We start from the raw sequence: 24,296 nt of genomic DNA on the forward strand, positions 1-24,296 counted from the left end.
AATAGACAGTACATCAACTAACTGTCACTGGTCCTGAAATCATATAGTCTGTCCCCTGCTGATGTGGTGATAGAATAGGGAAACCCTGTGGGAACAATCTACTGCAACACAATGCATGCAATTAACAGACACTGCAATGCATTATGGATCTTTTCCAGCTAGCAGGGAGGAGAGAGAGATGGCGGGAGAGAGAGAGGGGAGAGAGAGAGAGAGAGAGAGAGAGAGAGAGAGAGAGAGAGAGAGAGAGAGAGAGAGAGAGAGAGAGATGATGGGTCTCTTTTCATTAGCGGGATGAGCAGTTGATTAGATTTGTGTCTTTGACAAGCTAATTGACGGTTGGTGGAGTCAAATACTAAATCACTCTCTCCCTTTCTGTCTCTCTTCTCTATCTGGGGAAGGAGTGATGATTATTCATGGAGAGATGTCACTGTAATGAGCAGCATCAGAATGCATTAGGGGCCGAGGGCTGGGCTGAGGGGCCTTAAATAGCCCCCCATCATCACAGAGTGACAGTGTTATGGGTACGTGAGAGGGCTACAATATGCTCCTGTTACAGCCAGGCAAGGCATTATGCACAGACAGAACAGAGGATAAATCCATGCTAGATTCAGACCAGGACAGTAGCGGACTGGCCACCGGCCGGTGGGCTGGTCAACCTCTGGACCGGTGGGCCGCCTGCCTTATACATTTTTTACTACTAATTAAAAAGTTGGCAGAAGGTTGAGCGACACGGGCCAACCCCCCCTTTCCTCCAGGCCCGTTGGTCTATTCCAAACGAATGTCTATGCAACCCTTAGCCCCGCCCCCTTTGTCTCGCTCACACTCACATTGACACTGACAGCTCGAAAACGAGCTACAATAGAAAATGGAATCGCAGAGTAAAAAACGTAAGGGTGGTGCTGAAAAGTTAAGAGACAAAAGAGTCAAAAGTCTTCACTCAAATGCAAGTAAATATAAAAAACTAACCGACTTATTCGGTAGTATTAGTACTAGTACCAGTGGCACCGACGCTAACATCGACGTGCTGGACCGGCAAGAGGAAGACGCCACAACCCGGTTGGCGGGTAAAAGAGTAGACGGAGAGGACAGCGAAGCCAAAAATAGTGCAGCCACAGCGGTAGATATGTGCCTAAATGTGTTACAAATACAACATGTTATATCAGAATTTATGAGTGAAATGCAAATACTATTGGTCAGCTACTGATGTTTAAATGTACCAGAAAGGAAGAATTGAGGTAAAGACGTACAGTAACTGGGTGTTCAAACCGGCTAATGGAAAAACTCACATTTAACACCTAGCAAAGCTCTGAATGACTAGATTTCCACGGTCCTGTGGGGATTTTGTGGGAAACGGCAATCACTTGAGTATCAGTGAGTTACTGTCGTATAATTTTACTTAGCTAAAATAAGCATTTTCATTTGATTCTGATTGCTTTTGCCTTGTTGTTCTAAACGCTAAATTGCATTAGACATATACAAACGTTAATTAGCAAATTTTATTTCATACAGCCTTTGGTTCCAAATAGTATACATATTGTAAAACCAATCAAGTCCTTTCCCTCTTAAATCCATATTTTGTGTGGGAGAATATGGCTGCAGTGATTTGCTTGCTGTGATCCTCATCGCCACGGTTCCTACCACTTCGCCTCTTACTAGAAACGGTTCCTACCACTTCGTCTCTTACTAGACACGGTTCCTACCACTTCGTCTCTTACTAGACACGGTTCCTACCACTTCGTCTCTTACTAGACACGGTTCCTACCACTTCGTCTCTTACTAGACACGGTTCCTACCACTTCGTCTCTTACTAGACACGGTTCCTACCACTTCGCCTCTTACTAGACACGGTTCCTACCACTTCGTCTCTTACTAGACACGGTTCCTACCACTTACTAGACACGGTTCCTACCACTTCGTCTCTTACTAGACACGGTTCCTACCACTTCGTCTCTTACTAGACACGGTTCCTACCACTTCGTCTCTTACTAGACACGGTTCCTACCACTTCGTCTCTTACTAGACACGGTTCCTACCACTTCGTCTCTTACTAGACACGGTTCCTACCACTTCGCCTCTTACTAGACACGGTTCCTACCACTTCGTCTCTTACTAGACACGGTTCCTACCACTTCGTCTCTTACTAGACACGGTTCCTACCACTTCGTCTCTTACTAGACACGGTTCCTACCACTTCGTCTCTTACTAGACACGGTTCCTACCACTTCGTCTCTTACTAGACACGGTTCCTACCACTTCGTCTCTTACTAGACACGGTTCCTACCACTTCACCTCTTACTAGACACGGTTCCTACCACTTCGCCTCTTACAAGACACGGTTCCTACCACTTCACCTCTTACTAGACACGGTTCCTACCACTTCGCCTCTTACTAGACACGGTTCCTACCACTTCGCCTCTTGCTAGACACGGTTCCTACCACTTCGCCTCTTACTAGACACGGTTCCTACCACTTCGCCTCTTACTAGACACGGTTCCTACCACTTCGCCTCTTACTAGACACGGTTCCTACCACTTCGCCTCTTACTAGACACGGTTCCTACCACTTCGTCTCTTACTAGACACGGTTCCTACCACTTCACCTCTTACTAGACACGGTTCCTACCACTTCGTCTCTTACTAGACACGGTTCCTACCACTTCGTCTCTTACTAGACACGGTTCCTACCACTTCGCCTCTTACTAGACACGGTTCCTACCACTTCGTCTCTTACTAGACACGGTTCCTACCACTTCGTCTCTTACTAGACACGGTTCCTACCACTTCGTCTCTTACTAGACACGGTTCCTACCACTTCGTCTCTTACTAGACACGGTTCCTACCACTTCGTCTCTTACTAGACACGGTTCCTACCACTTCGTCTCTTACTAGACACGGTTCCTACCACTTCGCCTCTTACTAGACACGGTTCCTACCACTTCGCCTCTTACTAGACACGGTTCCTACCACTTCGCCTCTTACTAGACACGGTTCCTACCACTTCGCCTCTTACTAGACACGGTTCCTACCACTTCGCCTCTTACTAGACACGGTTCCTACCACTTCGCCTCTTACTAGACACGGTTCCTACCACTTCGCCTCTTACTAGACACGGTTCCTACCACTTCGCCTCTTACTAGACACGGTTCCTACCACTTCGTCTCTTACTAGACACGGTTCCTACCACTTCACCTCTTACTAGACACGGTTCCTACCACTTCGTCTCTTACTAGACACGGTTCCTACCACTTCGTCTCTTACTAGACACGGTTCCTACCACTTCGTCTCTTACTAGACACGGTTCCTACCACTTCGTCTCTTACTAGACACGGTTCCTACCACTTCGTCTCTTACTAGACACGGTTCCTACCACTTCGTCTCTTACTAGACACGGTTCCTACCACTTCGTCTCTTACTAGACACGGTTCCTACCACTTCGTCTCTTACTAGACACGGTTCCTACCACTTCACCTCTTACTAGACACGGTTCCTACCACTTCGCCTCTTACTAGACACGGTTCCTACCACTTCACCTCTTACTAGACACGGTTCCTACCACTTCGCCTCTTACTAGACACGGTTCCTACCACTTCGTCTCTTACTAGACACGGTTCCTACCACTTCGCCTCTTACTAGACACGGTTCCTACCACTTCGCCTCTTACTAGACACGGTTCCTACCACTTCGCCTCTTACTAGACACGGTTCCTACCACTTCGTCTCTTACTAGACACGGTTCCTACCATTTCACCTCTTACTAGACACGGTTCCTACCACTTCGTCTCTTACTAGACACGGTTCCTACCACTTCGTCTCTTACTAGACACGGTTCCTACCACTTCGTCTCTTACTAGACACGGTTCCTACCACTTCGTCTCTTACTAGACACGGTTCCTACCACTTCGCCTCTTACTAGACACGGTTCCTACCACTTCGCCTCTTACTAGACACGGTTCCTACCACTTCGTCTCTTACTAGACACGGTTCCTACCACTTCGTCTCTTACTAGACACGGTTCCTACCACTTCGTCTCTTACTAGACAATGCATTGAAACTCATCACCATGCCAACAGTCCGGTGTGAACAGCGAGTAAAGCCACACAAAAAAACATGTTGTGCTGTCATTCATTCACTTGATATGAAATAGTGGGGCTGTTGCTGTGTTTTTGTAGTTTTTCAAAATTGGGACTTTATTAGTTAATTTTTATATTATATTATTCATATCCAGGTTGATGACAGGCCCAGTCCAGTTTCAGTGGAAGAGAGGATCTTTGGTGTTGATGACAGGCCCAGTCCAGTTTCAGTGGAAGAGAGAGTCAGAGAAGGCAAAGTTTGCCTTGATTATTTCAAGTTATAACTTCACCACACTGAGCCAGGTTACCCAGGTCACCACACTGAGCCAGGTCACCACACTGAGGCAGGTCACCACACTGAGCCAGGTCACCACACCGAGCCAGGTTACCACACTGAGCCAGGTCACCACATTGAGCCAGGTTACCACATTGAGCCAGGTCACCACACTGAGCCAGGTCACCACATTGAGCCAGGTCACCACACTGAGCCAGGTCACCACATTGAGCCAGGTCACCACACTGAGCCAGGTCACCACACTGAGCCAGGTCACCACACTGAGCCAGGTCACCACACTGAGCCAGGTTACACTGAACAGCTCAGAGCATACTAGCCCTCTTCCCTGGAGAGAGATAGAGGGGGATTTCCCCTCCTCCTCTCCCGTTCTATCATCCTCCCATCATTTCTCAGGGCCAATCCAAAATGGCTACTCTATCCATCCTCTGTCCCTCCATCTCCAATCCCTAACCATATGCTGTCCTCCTCCCCAGGCTGGGGATGGAGGGATGCCCTGTGTATCCATCATCTCTCCAGGGGGTGTGAAGAGATAGGGATTCCTCTCCCCCTCATGCATCCATCCTAGCCCCAACTTGCACTCCCTTTAACCTCCATCTATCCACCATCCATCCATCCATCCATCCATCCATCCATCCATCCATCCATCCATCCATCCATCCATCCTCCATCCATCCACCATCCATCCATCCCTCATCCATCCATCCATCCATCATCCATCCACCATCCATCCACCATCCATCCACCATCCATCCACCATCCATCTATCCACCATCCATCCATCCATCAATCTATCCCTCATCCATCCATCCATCCATCATCCACCATCCATCCATCTATCCACCACCCATCTATCCATCCATCATCCATCTACCCATCCATCCATCTATCCACCATCCACCATCCATCCATCCATCCACCATCCAGTAGGGTCAGGCGTGTTTATACCACACACAGGGCTAACCCTGCTGGAGAACAGGAACAGTTAAACGGGTGTGTGTTCATCTGTTCTGAGGTGATAAACAGGGTGACTGGGCGCTCTTAGCCTAGCTCACTGGGTTAAACATGTGTGTGACTGATCCCTCAGTAGCAGGCAGATGTGGAGTTCTATCAGCACTGACAAGTTGTGTGTGTAAGCAGACTAACACATTGGGATGAGCAATGAGTAATGAGCAATGAGTAATGAGCAATGAGTAATGACCAATGAGTAATGACCAATGACCAATGACCATTGAGTATTGAGTATTGAGAATTGAGAATTGACTAATAAACAATGACCATCGAGTATTGAGAAATGACCAATGACCAATGACCATTGAGTATTGAGTAATGAGTATTGAGTATTGAATAATGAGTATTGAGTATTGAGTATTGAGTAATGAGTATTGAGTATTGAATAATGAGTATTGAGTATTGAGTATTGCGTAATGAGTATTGAGTATTGAATAATGAGTATTGAGTATTGCACATAGCTGTTACTGTTACTGTCCCTAATTGAAGTCCTGCAGAAAGAAAACTATGATCAAGATGAGTCTAATCTTGTCCAAATGAGAGGTGTCTATCAGCTGCCAGAGGGCGACAGTGTGTCTTGTGTTCATACCGTATATGTCGACACCATCAGCAGTCACTCTACTGATGTGACAGTGTGTGTCCTCCCCTGGGTGACAGTGTGTGTTCTCCCCTGGGTGACAGTGTGTGTTCTCCCCTGGGTGACAGAGTGTGTTCTCCCCTGGGTGACAGAGTGTGTTCTCCCCTGGGTGACAGAGTGTGTTCTCCCCTGGGTGACAGTGTGTGTTCTCCCCTGGGTGAAAGTGTGTGTTCTCCCCTGGGTGACAGAGTGTGTTATCACCTGGGTGAAAGTGTGTGTTCTGCCCTGGGTGACAGAGTGTGTTCTCCCCTGGGTGACAGTGTGTTCTCCCCTGGGTGACAATGTGTGTTCTCCACTGGGTGAAAGTGTGTGTTCTCCCCTGGGTGACAGAGTGTGTTCTCCCCTGGGTGACAGAGTGTGTTCTCCCCTGGGTGACAGTGTTTGTTCTACCCTGGGTGACAGTGTGTGTTCTCCCCTGGGTGACAGTGTGTGTTCTCCCCTGGGTGACAGAGTGTGTTCTCCCCTGGGTGACAGTGTTTGTTCTACCCTGGGTGACAGTGTGTGTTCTCCCCTGGGTGACAGTGTGTGTTCTCCCCTGGGTGACAGAGTGTGTTCTCCCCTGGGTGACAGAGTGTGTTCTCCCCTGGGTGACAGTGTGTGTGAGCATGTGTGTGTGTGTTCTCACCTGTGTGGTCATGTGTGTGTAATAATTGCTGGTGTAGTGTGTACAGTATGTGCATGTGTGTGTCATTCCCACTTGTGTGATTCACTTGGTGGGTACTGGTGGTGTGTGTGTGTGTGTGTGTGTATCTGCATTCTCACCTGGGTGATGCGTGGGTGTGTACACTTGCTGTTGAGTCCATTGCGCTCCAGCCACTGGCTCTCAGGGTGGGGACAGTGCTGCTTGAGGGTGCAGCGGTTCTCCCCCTTACACCACACACAGCCAAACAGGGGGTCTGCCTTCAGACACAGGCCACAGCTACCCCTCTGGGCATCACACTTGTACAGGTGAACTGATGGGGGAAGAGGGGGGGGGGGGGGGGGGGGGAGTCACAGGGAGAGATCAGGTTAACAACACATCACACACATATACTTGATTTCAATCAGTCAATCAATCACATGCATTTATAAAGCCATTTGTACATCAGAAATTGTAACAAAGTGCTTTACAATCACAGTCAGCATTTTAGTATTTCCAGAACATGGACAGTATTTGAATCATATTGTGGGAAGCATCATTTGTTGATGCTGTATCTCTGTCCCTTGTTCTCTCTCTCAATCCCTCTCCCTCTCCCCCATCTCCCTCTCCCTCTCCCCCATCTCCCTCCCCCCCTCTCTCTCTCTTCCTCCCTCCCTTCCTCTCTCTCTGTCTCTCTCTCTTCCTCCCTCTCTCTTTTCCTATCTCTCGCTCTCTCCTTCTCTCTCTCATTTAGCTGCTGCGACCAGAAGCTTCTTGCCTCTGCTCATCCACTAGTTTAACATTTCATCTCCATGGAAACCGGACAGGTTTTTAATTGCCATTAGATGCTTGTGTGATTTGTCCATCAAATGATGCCTCCAGAGTAGCCTTCTCCACGGGTAGCTAATGGGAGAGAAGGAGGAGGAATTCATCTTTATCTCTCACTGTCTCTCTTTCTATATATCTCCCTCTCTCTCCCTGTCTCTCCCTCTCTCTCCTTGTCTCTCCCTCTCTCCCCCTGTCTCTCCCTCTCTCTCTCCCTGTCTCTCCATGGACACAAAATGTTTCTATACATCCATTCAAATGTGAACACAAATGTGAGCGCAAATAAATCTAATTGCAAAGCCAGCGAGGTGCAGTTAATCGTTGACATTAGTGATTCTATTTGTACTGTATGGGTTTAAACCAACTAGTACCATCATGCATGGTTTAGTCCTTGTACATATATAATATACAGTTGTAGTTGGAAGTTTACATACACATTAGACAAATACATTTAAACTCAGTTTTTCACAATTCCTGACATTTAATCCTAGTAAAAATTCCCTCTTAGATCAGTTAGGATCACCACTTTATTTGTGTCACGACTTCCACCGAAGGTCGGCGTCGCAGGTCTACTAGCCATCACGATCTCTTTTTCCTTTTCTGTTTGTTTTGTCTTTGGTTCTTTCACACCTGGTTTGATTTGCCTTAATTTCTGTGTGTATAATTTACCCTGTTGCCTGCCTAGGTTTGTGTGGGATTATTTATTGTGATGTTGCTCGGTTAGGTTGTGCCCATTTTTGTTTCACGCATTTATACTGAGTGTGTATAAATTTAGGAGCTTTGTTTGTTCCTCCTTTCGTGAGTAACGGGTTTATCTGTTGTCGAGGGCGTTTGATTTTTGTATTGTGCTTTACCTGTATTTGGTGGACTTGCCCATTAAAATTACGCATCTCGGACATCTCTGCTCTCCTGCGCCTGACTCCTTCACCTACCTCCTAACGCAATACTGTCACAATTTGAAGAATGTGAAATGTCAGAATAATAGTAGAGAGAATTATTTATTATTTGTTATTTCTTTCATCACATTCCCAGTGGGTCAGAAGTTTACAAAAACTCAGTTTAACTTGGGTCAAACGTTTCAGGTAGCCTTCCACAAGCTTCCTACAATAAGTTGGGTGAATTTTGGCCCATTCCTCCTGACAGAGCAGGTGTAACTGAGTCAGGTTTGTTGGCCTCCTTGCTCGCACAGGCCTTTCAGTTCTTGGCACAAATTTTCTATAGGATTGAGGTCAGGGCTTTGTGATGGCTACTCCAATACCTTGACTTTGTTGTCCTTAAGCCATTTTGCCACAACTTTGGAGTATGTTTGAGTTCATTGTCCATTTGGAAGACCCATTTGCGACCAAGCTTAAACTTCCAGACCGATGTCTTGAGATGTTACTTCAATATATCCACATAATTTTCCTTCCTCATGAAGCCATCTATTTTGTAAAGGGCACCAGTCCCTCCTGCAGAAAAGCACCCTCACAACATGATGCTGCCACCCCCGTGCTTCACGGTTGGGATGCTGTTCTTCGGCTTGCAAGCCTCCCCCTTTTTCCTCCAAACATAACGATGGTCATTATGGCCAAACAGTTCTATTTTTGTTTCATCAGACCAGAGGACATTGCTCCAAAAAGTACGATCTATTTTCCCATATGCAGTTGCAAACCGTAGTCTGGCTTTTTTATGACGGTGTTGAAGCAGTGGCTTCTTCCTTGCTGAGCGGCCTTTCAGGTTATGTCGATATAGGACTCGTTTTACTGTGGATATAGATACTTTTGTGCCTGTTTCCTCCAGCATCTTCACAAGGTCCTTTGCTGTTGTTCTGGGATTGATTTGCACTTTTCACACCAAAGTACGTTCATCTCTAGGAGACAGAGCGCGTCTCCTTCCTGAGTGGTATGACGGCTGCATGGTCCCATGGTGTTTATACTTGCGTACTATTGTTTGTACAGATGCACGTGGTACCTTCAGGCGTTTGGAAATTGCTCCCAAGGATGAACCAGACTTGTGGAGGTCTACCATTTCTTTCTCAGGTCTTGGCTAATTTCTTTTGATTTTCCCATGATGTCAAGCAAAGAGGCACTGAATTTGAAGGTAGGCCTTGCAACACATCCACAGGTACACCTCCAATTCACTCAAATTATGTACATTAGCCTTTCAGAAGCTTCTAAAGCAATGACATAATTTTCTGGAATTTTCCAAGCTGTTTGAAGGCACAGTAAACTTAGTGTATGTTTAGTGTATTGTGATACAGTGAATTATAAGTGAAATAATTTGTCTGTAAACAATTGTTGTAAAAATTACTTGTGTCACGCACAACGTAGATGTCCTAACCGACTTGCCAAAACTATAGTTTGTTAACAAGAAACTTGTGGAGTGGTTGAAAAACGAGTTTTAATGACTCCAACCTAAGTGTATGTAAACTTCCGACTTCAACTGTATATCTCTATTTTTTTTATCGTTTTGGTATTATTTTCACAAGTATGTGTTCAAATTTCACAACTCTTCGTACAAAACTCAAAACAGATCATCAAAAAGGCTGTTTGTTCAAAACGTAAGGTACATTTTCATTTGAATAAGTACAACACACAAAATCAGTAACTTTTTCACCAAACCTAATCAGTGTAGAAATACCTTTCATAGAAAGTAATTGCCGTTGACAATGCAATGCTCATTATACCTTTCATTTGATTATCTTCTCATTATTTTGTTTAAATACATTTGACCATCACTTAATCCAGCGTTTAATGGTTAATCACTTAACCGTTTGGTAAACCTATAGATTTAAACTGGTTTATCTACTATATATTGATTTTGAAAACAACAGAAAAAAATGTGTTTGTAAAGTATTGTCACGTTCCTGACCTGTTTTCTGTTGGTTTGTATGTGTTTAGTTGGTCAGGGCGTGAGTTGGGGTGGGTAGTCTATGTTATGTGTTTTCTATGTTGGGTTTAGGTGTTGCCTGATATGGTTCTCAATTAGAGGCAGGTGTTTGACGTTTCCTCTGATTGAGAACCATATTAAGGTAGGCTGTTCTCACTGTTTGTTGGTGGGTGATTGTTCCTGTGTCTGTGTATACCACACGGGACTGTTTCGTTTGTTCGTTCGTTTTAGGTAGTCTGTTCCTGTTTCGTGCGTTCTTCGTGTTCTTATGTAAGTTCGTTTGTTCAGGTCTGTCTACTTCGTTTATTGTTTTGTAGTTTGTTCAAGTGTTTTCGTGTTTCGTCTTTCATTTAATAAATTCGTTATGTATTCATCACCCGCTGCGCCTTGGTCCGCTCATTCACCACAAGACGAACGTTACAGAATCACTCACCAAACCCGGATCAAGCAGCGGGTTAACGGGCAGCAGCGACAGCAGCAGTGGTACAAGGAGGAATGGACATGGGAGGAAATTCTAGACGGAGAAGGACCCTGGGCAGAGCCAGAGGAGTGTCGCCGCCCCAAAGCGGAGCTGGAGGCAGCGAAAGCGGAGAGGCGGCATTATGAGGCGCTAGCAAGGCAGAGCGGCTGGAAGCCCGAGAGGCTCACCCAAAAATTTCTTGGGGGGGGGATAAAAGGGAGTGTAGCTGGGTCAAGTGGTAGACTTGAGCCAACTCCCCTTGCTTACCGTAAGGAGCCGGTCAGGGCGGTATTGGAGGTGAGCGACGCAGAGACAGTGAAGGAGTTAATGGGGAAATTAGAGGAGAGAGTTATGAGGGATGTACTGGTTTGGTGCATAAGGCACGACATCCGCCCGACTGAACGTGTCGGGGAGTTGATGTCACCGGGAACAGCTCTCCATACTCGTGCTGAGGTGCGTGCTAGCCGTCTGGTTAAGACAGTGCCTACACCACGCACCAAGCCTCCTGTGCGTCTCCAGAGTCCTGTGCGTCCTGTTACTGCTCCCCGCACTAGTCCTGAGATGCGCCCCAGCCCAGTACCACCAGTGCCTACACCACGCACCAGGCTTCCGGTGCGTCTTCAGACCCTGTTCCTCCTCCACGCACTCCCCCTGTGGTGCGTGTCTCCAGCCCAGTACCTCCAGTTCCGGCACCACGCACCAAGCCTCCAGTGCGTCTTCAGACCCTGTTCCTCCTCCACGCACTCTCCCTATGGTGCGTGTCTCCAGCCCAGTACCTCCAGTTCCGGCACCACGCACCAAGCCTCCTGTGCGTCTCCAGAGCCCTGTACGCACTGTTCCTTCTCCCCGCACTCGCCCTGAGGTGCGTGTCTCCAGTCCGGTACCACCAGTTCCGGCACCACGCACCAGGCCTATAGTGCGCTTCGAGAGTCCAGTGTGCCCTGTTCCTGCTCCCCGCACTAGCCTTGAGGTGCGTGTCTCCAGTCCGGTACCACCAGGCGCACCAGGCCTACTGTGCGCCTCAGCAGGTCAGAGTCGGCCGTCTGCCCAACGCCGCCTGCACTGCTCGTCTGTCCAGCGTCGTCTGAGCTGCCTGCCTGCCCAGCGCCGTCTGAACTGCCTGCACTGCTCGTCTGCTCAACGCCGCCTGCACTGCTCGTCTGCCCAGCGCCGTCTGAGCCATCTGTCTGCCCAGCGCCGTCTGAGCCATCTGTCTGCCCAGCGCCGTCTGAGCCATCTGTCTGCCCAGCGCCGTCTGAGCCATCTGTCTGCCCAGCGCCGTCTGAGCCATCCGTCTGCCCAGCGCCGTCTGAGCCATCCGTCTGCCCAGCGCCGTCTGAGCCATCCGTCTGCCCAGCGCCGTCTGAGCCATCCGTCTGCCACGAGCCATTAGAGCCGCCCGTCTGCCACGAGCCATTAGAGCCGTCCGTCAGTCAGGAGCCGCTAGAGCCGTCCGTCAGTCAGGAGCTGCCAGAGCCGCCAGCCAGTCAGGAGCTGCCAGAGCCGCCAGCCAGTCAGGAGCTGCCAGAGCCGCCAGCCAGTCAGGAGCTGCCAGAGCTGCCAGCCAGTCAGGAGCTGCCAGAGCCGCCAGCCAGTCAGGAGCTGCCAGAGCCGCCAGCCAGTCAGGAGCTGCCAGAGCCGCCAGCCAGTCATGAGCTGCCCTCCAGTCATGAGCTGCCCTCCAGTCATGAGCTGCCCTCCAGTCATGAGCTGCCCTACAGTCCGGAGCTGCCCTACAGTCCGGAGCTGCCCTACAGTCCAGAGCTGCCCTACAGTCCGGAGCTGCCACTCAGTCCGGAGCTGCCACTCAGTCCGGAGCTGCCAGTAGTCCAGAGTTGTCCCTCTGTCCTAAGCTACCTCTCTGTCCGGAGCGATCTCTCTGTCCTGAGCTACCTCTCTGTCCTCAACTACTTCTTTGTCCTGAGCTACCTCTTTGTCCTGAGCTACCTCTCTGTCCTGAGTTGTCTCCTCTATTTAGGAGGGGCCTTGGTGAAGGTTCCTGGACCATGGTCGGGGGCGAGGGTCGCCACTCAAGGGACGCTAAGGAGGGGGACAAAGACAATGGTGGAGTGGTGTCCTCGTCCTGCGCCGGAGCCGCCACCGCGGACAGATACCCACCCAGACCCTCCCCTTGAGTTTTAGGGGTGCGCCCGGAGTTCGCACCTTGAGGGGGGGGTTCTGTCACGTTCCTGACCTGTTTTCTGTTGGTTTGTATGTGTTTAGTTGGTCAGGGCGTGAGTTGGGGTGGGTAGTCTATGTTATGTGTTTTCTATGTTGGGTTTAGGTGTTGCCTGATATGGTTCTCAATTAGAGGCAGGTGTTTGACGTTTCCTCTGATTGAGAACCATATTAAGGTAGGCTGTTCTCACTGTTTGTTTGTGGGTGATTGTTCCTGTGTCTGTGTATACCACACGGGACTGTTTCGTTTGTTCGTTCGTTTTAGGTAGTCTGTTCCTGTTTCGTGCGTTCTTCGTGTTCTTATGTAAGTTCGTTTGTTCAGGTCTGTCTACTTCGTTTATTGTTTTGTAGTTTGTTCAAGTGTTTTCGTGTTTCGTCTTTCATTTAATAAATTCGTTATGTATTCATCACCCGCTGCGCCTTGGTCCGCTCATTCACCACAAGACGAACGTTACAAGTATAAACATCTAAAATACATGTATCATACATGATAACCATACATAATGACTAGACATAGTGATAACCACAATTGGTCACCATATAATAGGGTGTGTGTGAACACTTGATATTTCTTTCAACATGGAGCAGATAGACAGCAAGGGAGAAGAAGAAATCAAAGAGCTCGTGGACAAGGGGCCCGTCAGAGAGTTGGGCATGTGCCTCATCAAGGAGCTCGTGGACAAGGGGCCCGTCAGAGAGTTGGGCATGTGCCTCATCAAGGAGCTCGTGGACAAGGGGCCCGTCAGAGAGTTGGGCATGTGCCTCATCAAAGAGGTCAAAGAGGTGGACATCAGAGAGAGGGAGGCAGACGGCAGGGAACTGTTGTGTCTAATGAAGTCCGGACGACCGTTGTTGGCCATGTGGTAAACAGATGTCTTACCATGGCAGAGGTTGACAGCTTAGTTCACCCCAACCTGAAAAGATCAACTGTCAATTCTATCATGAGAACATTTTACCAAGAAAAGAGGTAAGTCTGCAGGATATGCACTATGCCTTACCATTACATTTACAGTCAATTACATATTGTTCCAGTATGATCTATTGACAGTAAACTCTGTTCTACTGTCAGACAGAAGACCCCATGGTGGTGGCCGTGTGTTGACCAACTAGCAGTAGTGGGCCGTGGTAGAAATGGTGAGGACCAGGAACTATATATGGCTGTCCGAAATAAAGCAGGCCATTGAGGAGAACGATGACACCTTTGCCAATGTGGCATCCATCAGCCAACCAATAAGCATTCGCCTTTTGAAGAGGCTCCAGGTATCTATGAAACACATTTACCTGGTGCCTTTGGAGAGGCTCCAGGTATCTATGAAACACATTTAGCTGGTGCCTTTTGAAGAGGCTCCGGGTATCTATGAAACACATTTACCTGGTGCCTTTTGAAGAGGCTCCAGGTATCTATGAAACACATTTACCTGGTGCCTTTTGAAGAGGCTCCAGGTATCTATGAAACACATTTACCTGGTGCCTTTTGAAGAGGCTCCAGGTATCTATGAAACACATTTACCTGGTGCCTTTGGAGAGGCTCCAGGTATCTATGAAACACATTTACCTGGTGCCTTTTGAAGAGGCTCCAGGTATCTATGAAACACATTTACCTGGTGCCTTTTGAAGAGGCTCCAGGTATCTATGAAACACATTTACCTGGTGCCTTTTGAAGAGGCTCCAGGTATCTATGAAACACATTTACCTGGTGCCCTTTGAAGAGGCTCCAGGTATCTATGAAACACATTTACCTGGTGCCCTTTGAAGAGGCTCCAGGTATCTATGAAACACATTTACCTGGTGCCTTTGGAGAGAAACAACGACTGGGTGAAACAACTGCGGGCCGAGTATGTTCAGGTACAGCACTATATACTGTATTACTGTTACTATTAATGTACATGCTACTTCACAATATCATATTGGAACTATAAAAATACTATAAAAATAACTAACCCAAATATATGTTTAGACGGTGATGGTGCTTAATGCTGCTGTGAACCATCACAAGTATATCTTTGTTGATGAAGCGGGCTTCAACCTGGCCAAAACTTGGCGCCATGAGCGGAACCTCATCGGCCAACGGGTGACCGTCCAAGTGCCTGGGCAACGTGGGCGAAACAACTCCATGTGCGCAGCTATCTCTGAAGATGGTGTGGAGGACGTAGGCAGTTACTAGGATCCTACCACGCTGCACACCTCATTGTGTTTCTCAATGAAATTGAAGGGGTCACCTATGTCATTGTGTGGGACAATGTCAGGTTCCAACATGCAGAGGTGGTTCAGGCAGGGTTTCGGGCCCATCCTCGATTCGTTACCCTATACCAGCCCCCATGCTCTCCTTTCAACCCTAATGAGGATATTTAGTTCCGCATGGAGGTGGGCGATCAACATCCCCATAAGCGTGCCACCCTCCTTCTGGCCATGGATGAGGCATGCAGATACATCAACGGAGACCAATGTCAGGCTTGGAATCACCAGCCCAATAGGTATTTCCCGCGGTGCATGAACAATGAGGACATTCACTGTGATGTGGATGAGAATTTATGGCCAAATGCTCAAAAGGGAAAGGGAACAGGACAGGCTTGATGCAAATTATTGCGTGCTAAACATTATGTTTAATTTTCATTCATTTAAGTTGTTTCATTTAATGTCTTACATGTGATTACAGACAGTACACCTGCAATTATATCGGAAAAATAACATGTTTTTTTGCATGAATGATTGTAGAGGATGTCTTCATTGATCACACCTTTGATTACACATTGAATTTATATTATGGAAATTATAGATTTTCGCTCAATTTTGTTGGGTAATATAAGTGTATTGCCTAATGTTAAAACTACTAAATTGAAAATATATAATTATGTTGTTTTGGTGATTAAACCAACGTTCTCATTACATTTGACAATAAACGTATATGTTGGTTGTGTGGTGAGATGTTTACAATCCAAATGAACGCACCCTGACAGGTTTTGAATGAACGACTGGCTGCCTTACACACGTGACCAGTTTAGAGTTTTGTACTAAGAGTTGTGAAAATAGAACCAAAGTGATAACAAAAGACTGTATTAACCATTACTAGATAGATAGATGGATAGATAGATAGATAGTCACTGTTAGTATAGCATATTGAGTATTCTCTTTTAGTGTATGCGAATGCGGTCTGTGGTAATATGCTGCTGGGCGGAGGGAGACAACTGACAGAGGAAGGTGTGAAGCTAACAAGCACCACAGAGAAAGGCGTGAAGCTAACAAGCACCACAGAGAAAGGCGTGATGCTAACAAGCACCACAGAGAAAGGTGTGAAGCTAACAAGCACCACAGAGAAAGGCGTGAAGCTAACAAGCACCACAGAGAAAGGTGTGAAGCTAACAAGCACCACAGAGAAAGGTGTGAAGCTAACAAGCACCACACAGAAAGGCGTGAAGCTAACAACCACCACAGATAATGGTGTGAAGCTAACAAGCACCACAGAGAAAGGTGTGAAGCTAACAAGCACCACAGAGAAAGGTGTGAAGCTAACAAGCACCACAGAGAATGGTGTGAAGCTAACAAGCACCACAGAGAAAGGCGTGAAGCTAACAAGCACCACAGAGAAAGGCGTGAAGCTAACAAGCACCACAGATAATGGTGTGAAGCTAACAAGCACCACAGATAATGGTGTGAAGCTAACAAGCACCACAGAGAATGGTGTGAGGCTAACAAACACCACAGAGAAAGGCGTGAAGCTAACAAGCACCACAGAGGAAGGTGTGAAGCTAACAAGCACCACAGAGAATGGTGTGAAGCTAACAAGCACCACAGATAAAGGCGTGAAGCTAACAAGCACCACAGATAATGGTGTGAAGCTAACAAGCACCACAGAGAAAGGCGTGATGCTAACAAGCACCACAGAGGAAGGTGTGAAGCTAACAAGCACCACAGAGGAAGGTGTGAAGCTAACAAGCACCACAGATAAAGGCGTGAAGCTAACAAGCACCACAAATAATGGTGTGAAGCTAACAAGCACCACAGAGAATGGTGTGAAGCTAACAAACACCACAGAGAAAGGCGCGAAGCTAACAAGCACCACAGAGAAAGGTGTGAAGCTAACAAGCACCGCAGAGAAAGGCGTGAAGCTAACAAGCACAACAGAGAAAGGCATGATGCTAACAAGCACCACAGAGGAAGGTGTGAAGCTAACAAGCACCACAGAGGAAGGTGTGAAGCTAACAAGCACCACAGAGAAAGGCGTGAAGCTAACAAGCACCACAGAGAAAGGCGTGAAGCTAACAAGCGCCACAGAGGAAGATGTGAAGCTAACAAGCACCACAGAGGAAGATGTAAAGCTAACAAGCACCACAGAGGAAGTTGTGAAGCTAACAAGCACCACAGAGGAAGTTGTGAAGCTAACAAGCACCACAGAGAAAGGCGTGACGCTAACAAGCACCACAGAGGAAGTTGTGAAGCTAACAAGCACCACAGAGGAAGTTGTGAAGCTAACAAGCACCACAGAGGAAGTTGTGAAGCTAACAAGCACCACAGAGCAAGGTGTGAAGCTAACAAGCACCACAGAGGAAGTTGTGAAGCTAACAAGCACCACAGAGGAAGTTGTGAAGCTAACATGCACCACAGAGGAAGGTGTGAAGCTAACAAGCACCACAGAGGAAGGTGTGAAGCTAACAAGCACCACAGAGGAAGTTGTGAAGCTAACAAGCACCACAGAGGAAGTTGTGAAGCTAACAAGCATCACAGAGAAAGGGAGACGAGAGAGAGAGGGAGGGAGAGAGAGAGAGGGAAAGAGAGAGGGAGGGAGAGAGAGAAACAGAGAGAGAGAGGAGAGAGAGGAATGAGAGATGGAGAGAGAGCGAGGGAGGAAAGAGATGTCGACTGGAGAGATGGAAAAAGGAAAGAGGACGTGGCGAGACGAGCGGTGTGAAGCTAACGAGGTGAACAGAAGGAGGGAAAAGGGAGGAAGAGAGAGAGCAGAGGGAAATTAGGTGTGAGAGATGGAGAATAAGGGAGAGAAAGGGAGATGAGAGAAGAGGCAAAGTTATAACCAGACGCCGCCGCCCACCGCAGCAAAGTAATGCCACTTCTGTGTCTGTGCCGGTGTCAGGGGGATGGATACCGCCGCAACTGCCCGCCTGTTGCCATGGAGACCGGTTACACAGGCAACGGCGGTGATCGGGTGGGGTGTGTGTGGATGTGTGTGTGTGGGTGTGAGGGGGGGGTTCCTGACCTTTATTGTCGGCGGGGTTGTCGATGCTGAAGTCTCCGTTCCAGATGACCGTCAGGTCCACAGGGAGGCTGCTCATCTCCATCCCATCATATGAGTACTGTTGTCGCCATGGGGACCCAGAGAGGGGGAGATAGGGGGGTGAGATGGAGAGAAAGGAGGAGAGAGAGAACGAGGAGAGAGAGAACGAGGAGCGAGAGTAAAGGGGAGAGAGAGAGAGAGCACCAGAGAGAGAGAGAGAGAGGGGGGGGGGGTAGAGGAAAAGGCATTTGAAGAGCAGAAGTACTGTAAACACTCAAGCCAGGTAGAGTACATCTTCACAGACAACTACGTATCAAAGCTAGTCAGAGTGTTTGAGACTCTCCCATTCAACAGTAGCATATCATATTAGCATATCATTCAGCATAGAAACCCTTTCATTGAGAGTCTTTCATTTCATACCAACCATTGTTCCAGAACGGAATGACACATAATAGTATTGCTGAGGGAAGCTGGAATTTAGAGAGGGCATTTAAACTCATCAAGGCTCTGTGCACATGTACAATGAGAGACATATCCTTGGGCATGGAGGACTGGTTCCAGACAGTGTACTGTAGGTACTAGCTCAATAGTACTGATTACTAGAAATGAGGAACCTGTATTGAGATTCTACAGTCACTGGCTCTCCAGACAGACCTGAGATAGAGTTGTGCATCTTCTCACTTTCACAAATAACTTCAAATATGTCTCTGACCAACTCTCTCGCTATCTCTCTCCGAATGATCCTCTTGACCGTAAGCAGTCAGGCTTCAAGACGGGTCACTCAAATGCGACTGCTCTTCTCTGTGTCATGGAGGCACTCCGCACTGCCAAAGCTGACTCTCTCCTCTGTCCTCATCCTCCTAGATGTATCCTCTGCCTTCGACACCGTGCACCATCAGATCCTCCTCTCCAGCCTCTCAGGGCTGGGTGTCTCAGGCTCTATCAGATCCTCCTCTCCAACCTCTCAGGGCTGGGCATCTCAGGCTCTATCAGATCCTCCTCTCCAGCCTCTCAGGGCTGGGTGTCTCAGGCTCTATCAGATCCTCCTCTCCAACCTCTCAGGGCTGGGCATCTCAGGCTCTATCAGATCCTCCTCTCCAGCCTCTCAGGGCTGGGTGTCTCAGGCTCTATCAGATCCTCCTCTCCAACCTCTCAGGGCTGGGTGTCTCAGGCTCTATCAGATCCTCCTCTCCAACCTCTCAGGGCTGGGCATCTCAGGCTCTATCAGATCCTCCTCTCCAGCCTCTCAGGGCTGGGTGTCTCAGGCTCTATCAGATCCTCCTCTCCAACCTCTCAGGGCTGGGCATCTCAGGCTCTATCAGATCCTCCTCTCCAGCCTCTCAGGGCTGGGAGTCTCAAGCTCTATCAGATCCTCCTCTCCAACCTCTCAGGGCTGGGCATCTCAGGCTCTATCAGATCCTCCTCTCCAACCTCTCAGGGCTGGGAGTCTCAAGCTCTGCACACTCTTGGATTGCATCCTAGTTGGCAGGCCGCTCCTACCAGGTGACGTGGAGAGGCTCTGCACCACATACTCTCACTACTGGTGTCCCATAGGGCATGGTTCTAGGCCCTCTCCTCTTCTCTCTATAGCCCAAGTCACTGGGCTCTGTCATATCCTCACATGGTCTCTTCTATCATTGCTATGCGGATGACACTCAACTACTTTTCTCCTTCCCCCCCTTCTTCACCCAGGTGGTGACACGCATCTCTGCGTGCCTGGTAGATATCTCAGCTTGGATGTCGGCCCACCACTTCAAGCTCAACCTCAACAAGACAGAGCTGCTCTTCATCCCACGGAAGGCCTCTCCGCTCCAAGACTTCTCCATCACGGTTGACAACTCCACGGTGTCCCCCTCCCAGAGTGCAAATAACCTTGGCATGACCCTGGACAACACCCTGTCATTCACTGCAAACAACAAAGCAGTGACTCGCTCCTGCAGGTCGTGCTCCTCAACATCCGTAGAGTACGAGCCTACCTCACAGAGTTTGAGTCATCTCCCGTCTGGACTACCGCAACTGTTGGCTGGGCTCCCCGCTTGTGCCATCAAACCCCTGCAATTTATCCAGAATACTGCAGCCTGCCTGGTGTTCAACCTTCCCATGTTCTCCCACGTCACCCCACTTCTCTGCACACTCCACTGGCTTCCAGTCGAAGCTCACATCCACTACAAGACCAGCAGCAAGAGGAACTGCCCCTCCCTGCCGAAATATATATATTTTGTGAACTAACACTCGCACTTGACTTTGCTTATAGCTACTGTGATACACTACATGACTGAAAGTATGTGGACATCTGCTCGTCGAACATCTCATTCCAAAATCATGGACATTCATATGGAGTTGGTCCCTCCTTTACTGCTATAACAGCCTCCACTCTTCTGGGAAGGCTTTCCACTAGATGTTGGAACATTGCTGCGGGGACTTGCTTCCATTCAGCCACAAGAACATTAGTGAAGTCGGGCACTGATGTTGGGCGAGTAGGCCTGGCTAGCAGTCGGCGTTCCAATTCATCTCAAAGGTGTTCGATGGGATTGAAGTCAGGGCTCTGTGCAGGCTAGTCAAATTCTTCCACAGCGATGTCGACAAACCATTTCCGAATGGACCTCACTTTGTGCACGGGAGCATTGTCATGCTGAAACAGGAAAGGGCCTTCCCCAAACTGTTGCCACAAAGTTGGAAGCACAAACTCGTCTAGAATGTCATTGTATGTTGTAGCATTAAGATTTCCCTTCACTGGAACTAAAACAGCCCCAGACCATTATTCCTCCTCCACCAAACTTTACAGTTGGCACTATGCCTTCGGACAGGTAGCGTTCTCCTGGCATCCACCAAATCTATATTAATCCATCGGACTGGCAGATGGTGAAGTGTGATTCATGCTCGGCCATGGAAACCCATTTCATGAAGCTCCCGATGAACAATTCTTGTGCTGACGTTGCTTCCAGAGTCAGTTTGGAACTCGGGAGTGAGTGTTGCAACTGAGGACAGACGATTTTTACTCGCTACGCATTTCAGCACTCGGCAGTCCCGTTCTGTGAGCTTGTGTGGCCTACCACTTTGTGGCTGAGCTGTTGTTGCTCCTAGACGTTTCCACTTTACAATAACAACACAGCAACTGATTTGTTGGAAAGGTGGCATCCTATGATGGTGCCACGTTGAAAGTCACTGAGCTCTTCAGTAAGGCCATTCTACTGCCAATGTTTGTCTATGGAAATGGCATGGTTGTGTGCTCGATTTTATATGAAATAGCCAAATTCCCTAGTTTGAAGGGGTGTCCACATACTTTTGTATATTTAGTGCATGTGGTTGTACCACCTAGCTATCTTAAGATGAATGCACTAACTTTATGTCGCTTAGTGACTAAAAGATCAATGTAAATATCAAATACATTCCTTCCAACATGCTTTATATCCACAATTTCCATTCATTGTGTACACCTAAACACACATACACAAACTTCCCTATTCATCCCGTTGAATAAGGGAGTCTGACAACTTTACACCCCCCCCAACACACCATCACCCCCTATACTCACCGAGGTATTCTGGCACTGAACACAGCTGCTGTTGAAGCGGAGCGCGGGCACCCGCTGCTCCACGCCCTGGATGGTGAGCAGACACTCATAGCCCCTCTGTCCTGACTGTGGCTGGGGAAGGTTCTTGGCCCGCAGGGTGATGGGCTTCACCACGTTGACCGGCACCAGGATGCCCTCGGTGGGCAGCAGCTGGGGACACTCCTGTAAAAGCCACAGGGAGAGCTGGTCAGGAGGACCAAAACGACAGGAGCCAGACGTCAACAGTGTGTTACTCCCAATACACACTTGTTTCACACTGTGGATTTGGCATAGTTTACTTTACTCGTGGTTGTCAAGAGAGAAAACGTCAAAAAGAAGTATTGACTATGTTATGATATTTTGGGTTTTACTTTGAGGTCAACATCATACCGTATCGGCCATTCTAGGACAATAGTGAACCTACGTCCGAGTAGGGTTCAACCCTGTAAAAATCACCCTACAGGCCCAAGTCACTCCTCACATCCACATGGTTAATACAGATACCATATCTAACTGTGAAACAACATTATAAATGGTAGAAATTATGAATGTGTTTTGGCGACTATGGTTGGGTTTGGTTGGGTAGTTATCTCTGGTAGAGTTAGTGTTGGTTACCTCTAGTGGTTGGGTAGTTATATCTGGTAGAGGTAGTGTTGGTTACCTCTAGTGGTTGGGTAGTTATATCTGGTAGAGGTAGTGTTGGTTGTCTCTAGTGGTTGGGTAGTTATATCTGGTAGAGTTAGTGTTGGTTGTCTCTAGTGGTTGGGTAGTTAAATCTGGTAGAGTTAGTGTTGGTTGTCTCTAGTGGTTGGGTAGTTATATCTGGTAGAGGTAGTGTTGGTTACCTCTAGTGGTTGGGTAGTTATATCTGGCAGAGTTAGTGTTGGTTACCTCTAGTGGTTGGGTAGTTATATCTGGTAGAGGTAGTGTTGGTTGTCTCTAGTGGTTGGGTAGTTATATCTGGTAGAGGTAGTGTTGGTTACCTCTAGTGGTTGGGTAGTTATATCTGGTAGAGGTAGTGTTGGTTACCTCTAGTGGTTGGGTAGTTATATCTGGTAGAGTTAGTGTTGGTTACCTCTAGTGGTTGGTTAGTTATATCTGGTAGAGTTAGTGGTGGTTGTCTCTAGTGGTTGGGTAGTTATATCTGGTAGAGTTAGTGTTGGTTACCTCTAGTGGTTGGGTAGTTATATCTGGTAGAGTTAGTGTTGGTTGTCTCTAGTGGTTGGGTAGTTATATCTGGTAGAGTTAGTGTTGGTTGTCTCTAGTGGTTGGGTAGTTATATCTGGTAGAGGTAGTGTTGGTTGTCTCTAGTGGTTGGGTAGTTATATCTGGTAGAGTTAGTGTTGGTTGTCTCTAGTGGTTGGGTAGTTATATCTGGTAGAGGTAGTGTTGGTTGTCTCTAGTGGTTGGGTAGTTATATCTGGTAGAGGTAGTGTTGGTTGTCTCTAGTGGTTGGGTAGTTATATCTGGTAGAGGTAGTGTTGGTTGTCTCTAGTGGTTGGTTAGTTATATCTGGTAGAGTTCGTGTTGGTTGTCTCTAGTGGTTGGGTAGTTATATCTGGTAGAGTTAGTGTTGGTTACCTCTAGTGGTTGGGTAGTTATATCTGGTAGAGTTAGTGTTGGTTACCTCTAGTGGTTGGGTAGTTATATCTGGTAGAGTTAGTGTTGGTTGTCTCTAGTGGTTGGGTAGTTATATCTGGTAGAGTTAGTGTTGGTTACCTCTAGTGGTTGGGTAGTTATATCTGGTAGAGTTAGAGTTGGTTACCTCTAGTGGTTGGGTAGTTATATCTGGTAGAGGTAGTGTTGGTTGTCTCTAGTGGTTGGTTAGTTATATCTGGTAGAGTTCGTGTTGGTTGTCTCTAGTGGTTGGGTAGTTATATTTGGTAGAGTTAGTGTTGGTTACCTCTAGTGGTTGGGTAGTTATATCTGGTAGAGTTAGTGTTGGTTACCTCTAGTGGTTGGGTAGTTATATCTGGTAGAGTTAGTGTTGGTTGTCTCTAGTGGTTGGGTAGTTATATCTGGTAGAGTTAGTGTTGGTTACCTCTAGTGGTTGGGTAGTTATATCTGGTAGAGGTAGTGTTGGTTGTCTCTAGTGGTTGGGTAGTTATATCTGGTAGAGTTAGTGTTGGTTGTCTCTAGCGGTTGGGTAGTTATATCTGGTAGAGTTAGTGTTGGTTACCTCTAGTGGTTGGGTAGTTATATCTGGTAGAGGTAGTGTTGGTTGTCTCTAGTGGTTGGGTAGTTATATCTGGTAGAGTTAGTGTTGGTTACCTCTAGTGGTTGGGTAGTTATATCTGGTAGAGTTAGTGTTGGTTACCTCTAGTGGTTGGGTAGTTATATCTGGTAGAGTTAATGTTGGTTACCTCTATTGGTTGGGTAGTTATATCTGGTAGAGGTAGTGTTGGTTACCTCTAGTGGTTGGGTAGTTATATCTGGTAGAGTTATTGTTGGTTACCTCTATTGGTTGGGTAGTTATATCTGGTAGAGGTAGTGTTGGTTACCTCTAGTGGTTGGGTAGTTATATCTGGTAGAGTTAGTGTTGGTTGTCTCTAGTGGTT

At 47.6% G+C, this 24,296-nt stretch overlaps 1 protein-coding gene across 1 annotated transcript in view; it reads right to left on the reverse strand.

Moving 5' to 3' along the window:
- LOC120031812 (plexin-A4) overlaps positions 1-22,140 on the reverse strand; it is a 108,007-nt gene extending 85,867 nt beyond the window's left edge. The window contains exons 1-4 of the mRNA XM_038977633.1: positions 22,129-22,140; positions 21,721-21,921; positions 18,168-18,264; positions 6,771-6,961 (exon numbers count right to left, since the gene is read on the reverse strand). Coding sequence (XP_038833561.1) covers positions 6,771-6,961; positions 18,168-18,264; positions 21,721-21,921; positions 22,129-22,140 — 501 coding nt within the window. The remainder of the gene's footprint in view (positions 1-6,770; positions 6,962-18,167; positions 18,265-21,720; positions 21,922-22,128) is intronic.
- Between the last annotated feature and the right edge of the window lie 2,156 nt (positions 22,141-24,296).

The sequence above is a fragment of the Salvelinus namaycush genome, chromosome 38 (assembly GCF_016432855.1).
Source record: "Salvelinus namaycush isolate Seneca chromosome 38, SaNama_1.0, whole genome shotgun sequence".
Classification (NCBI taxonomy): Eukaryota; Metazoa; Chordata; class Actinopteri; order Salmoniformes; family Salmonidae; genus Salvelinus; species Salvelinus namaycush.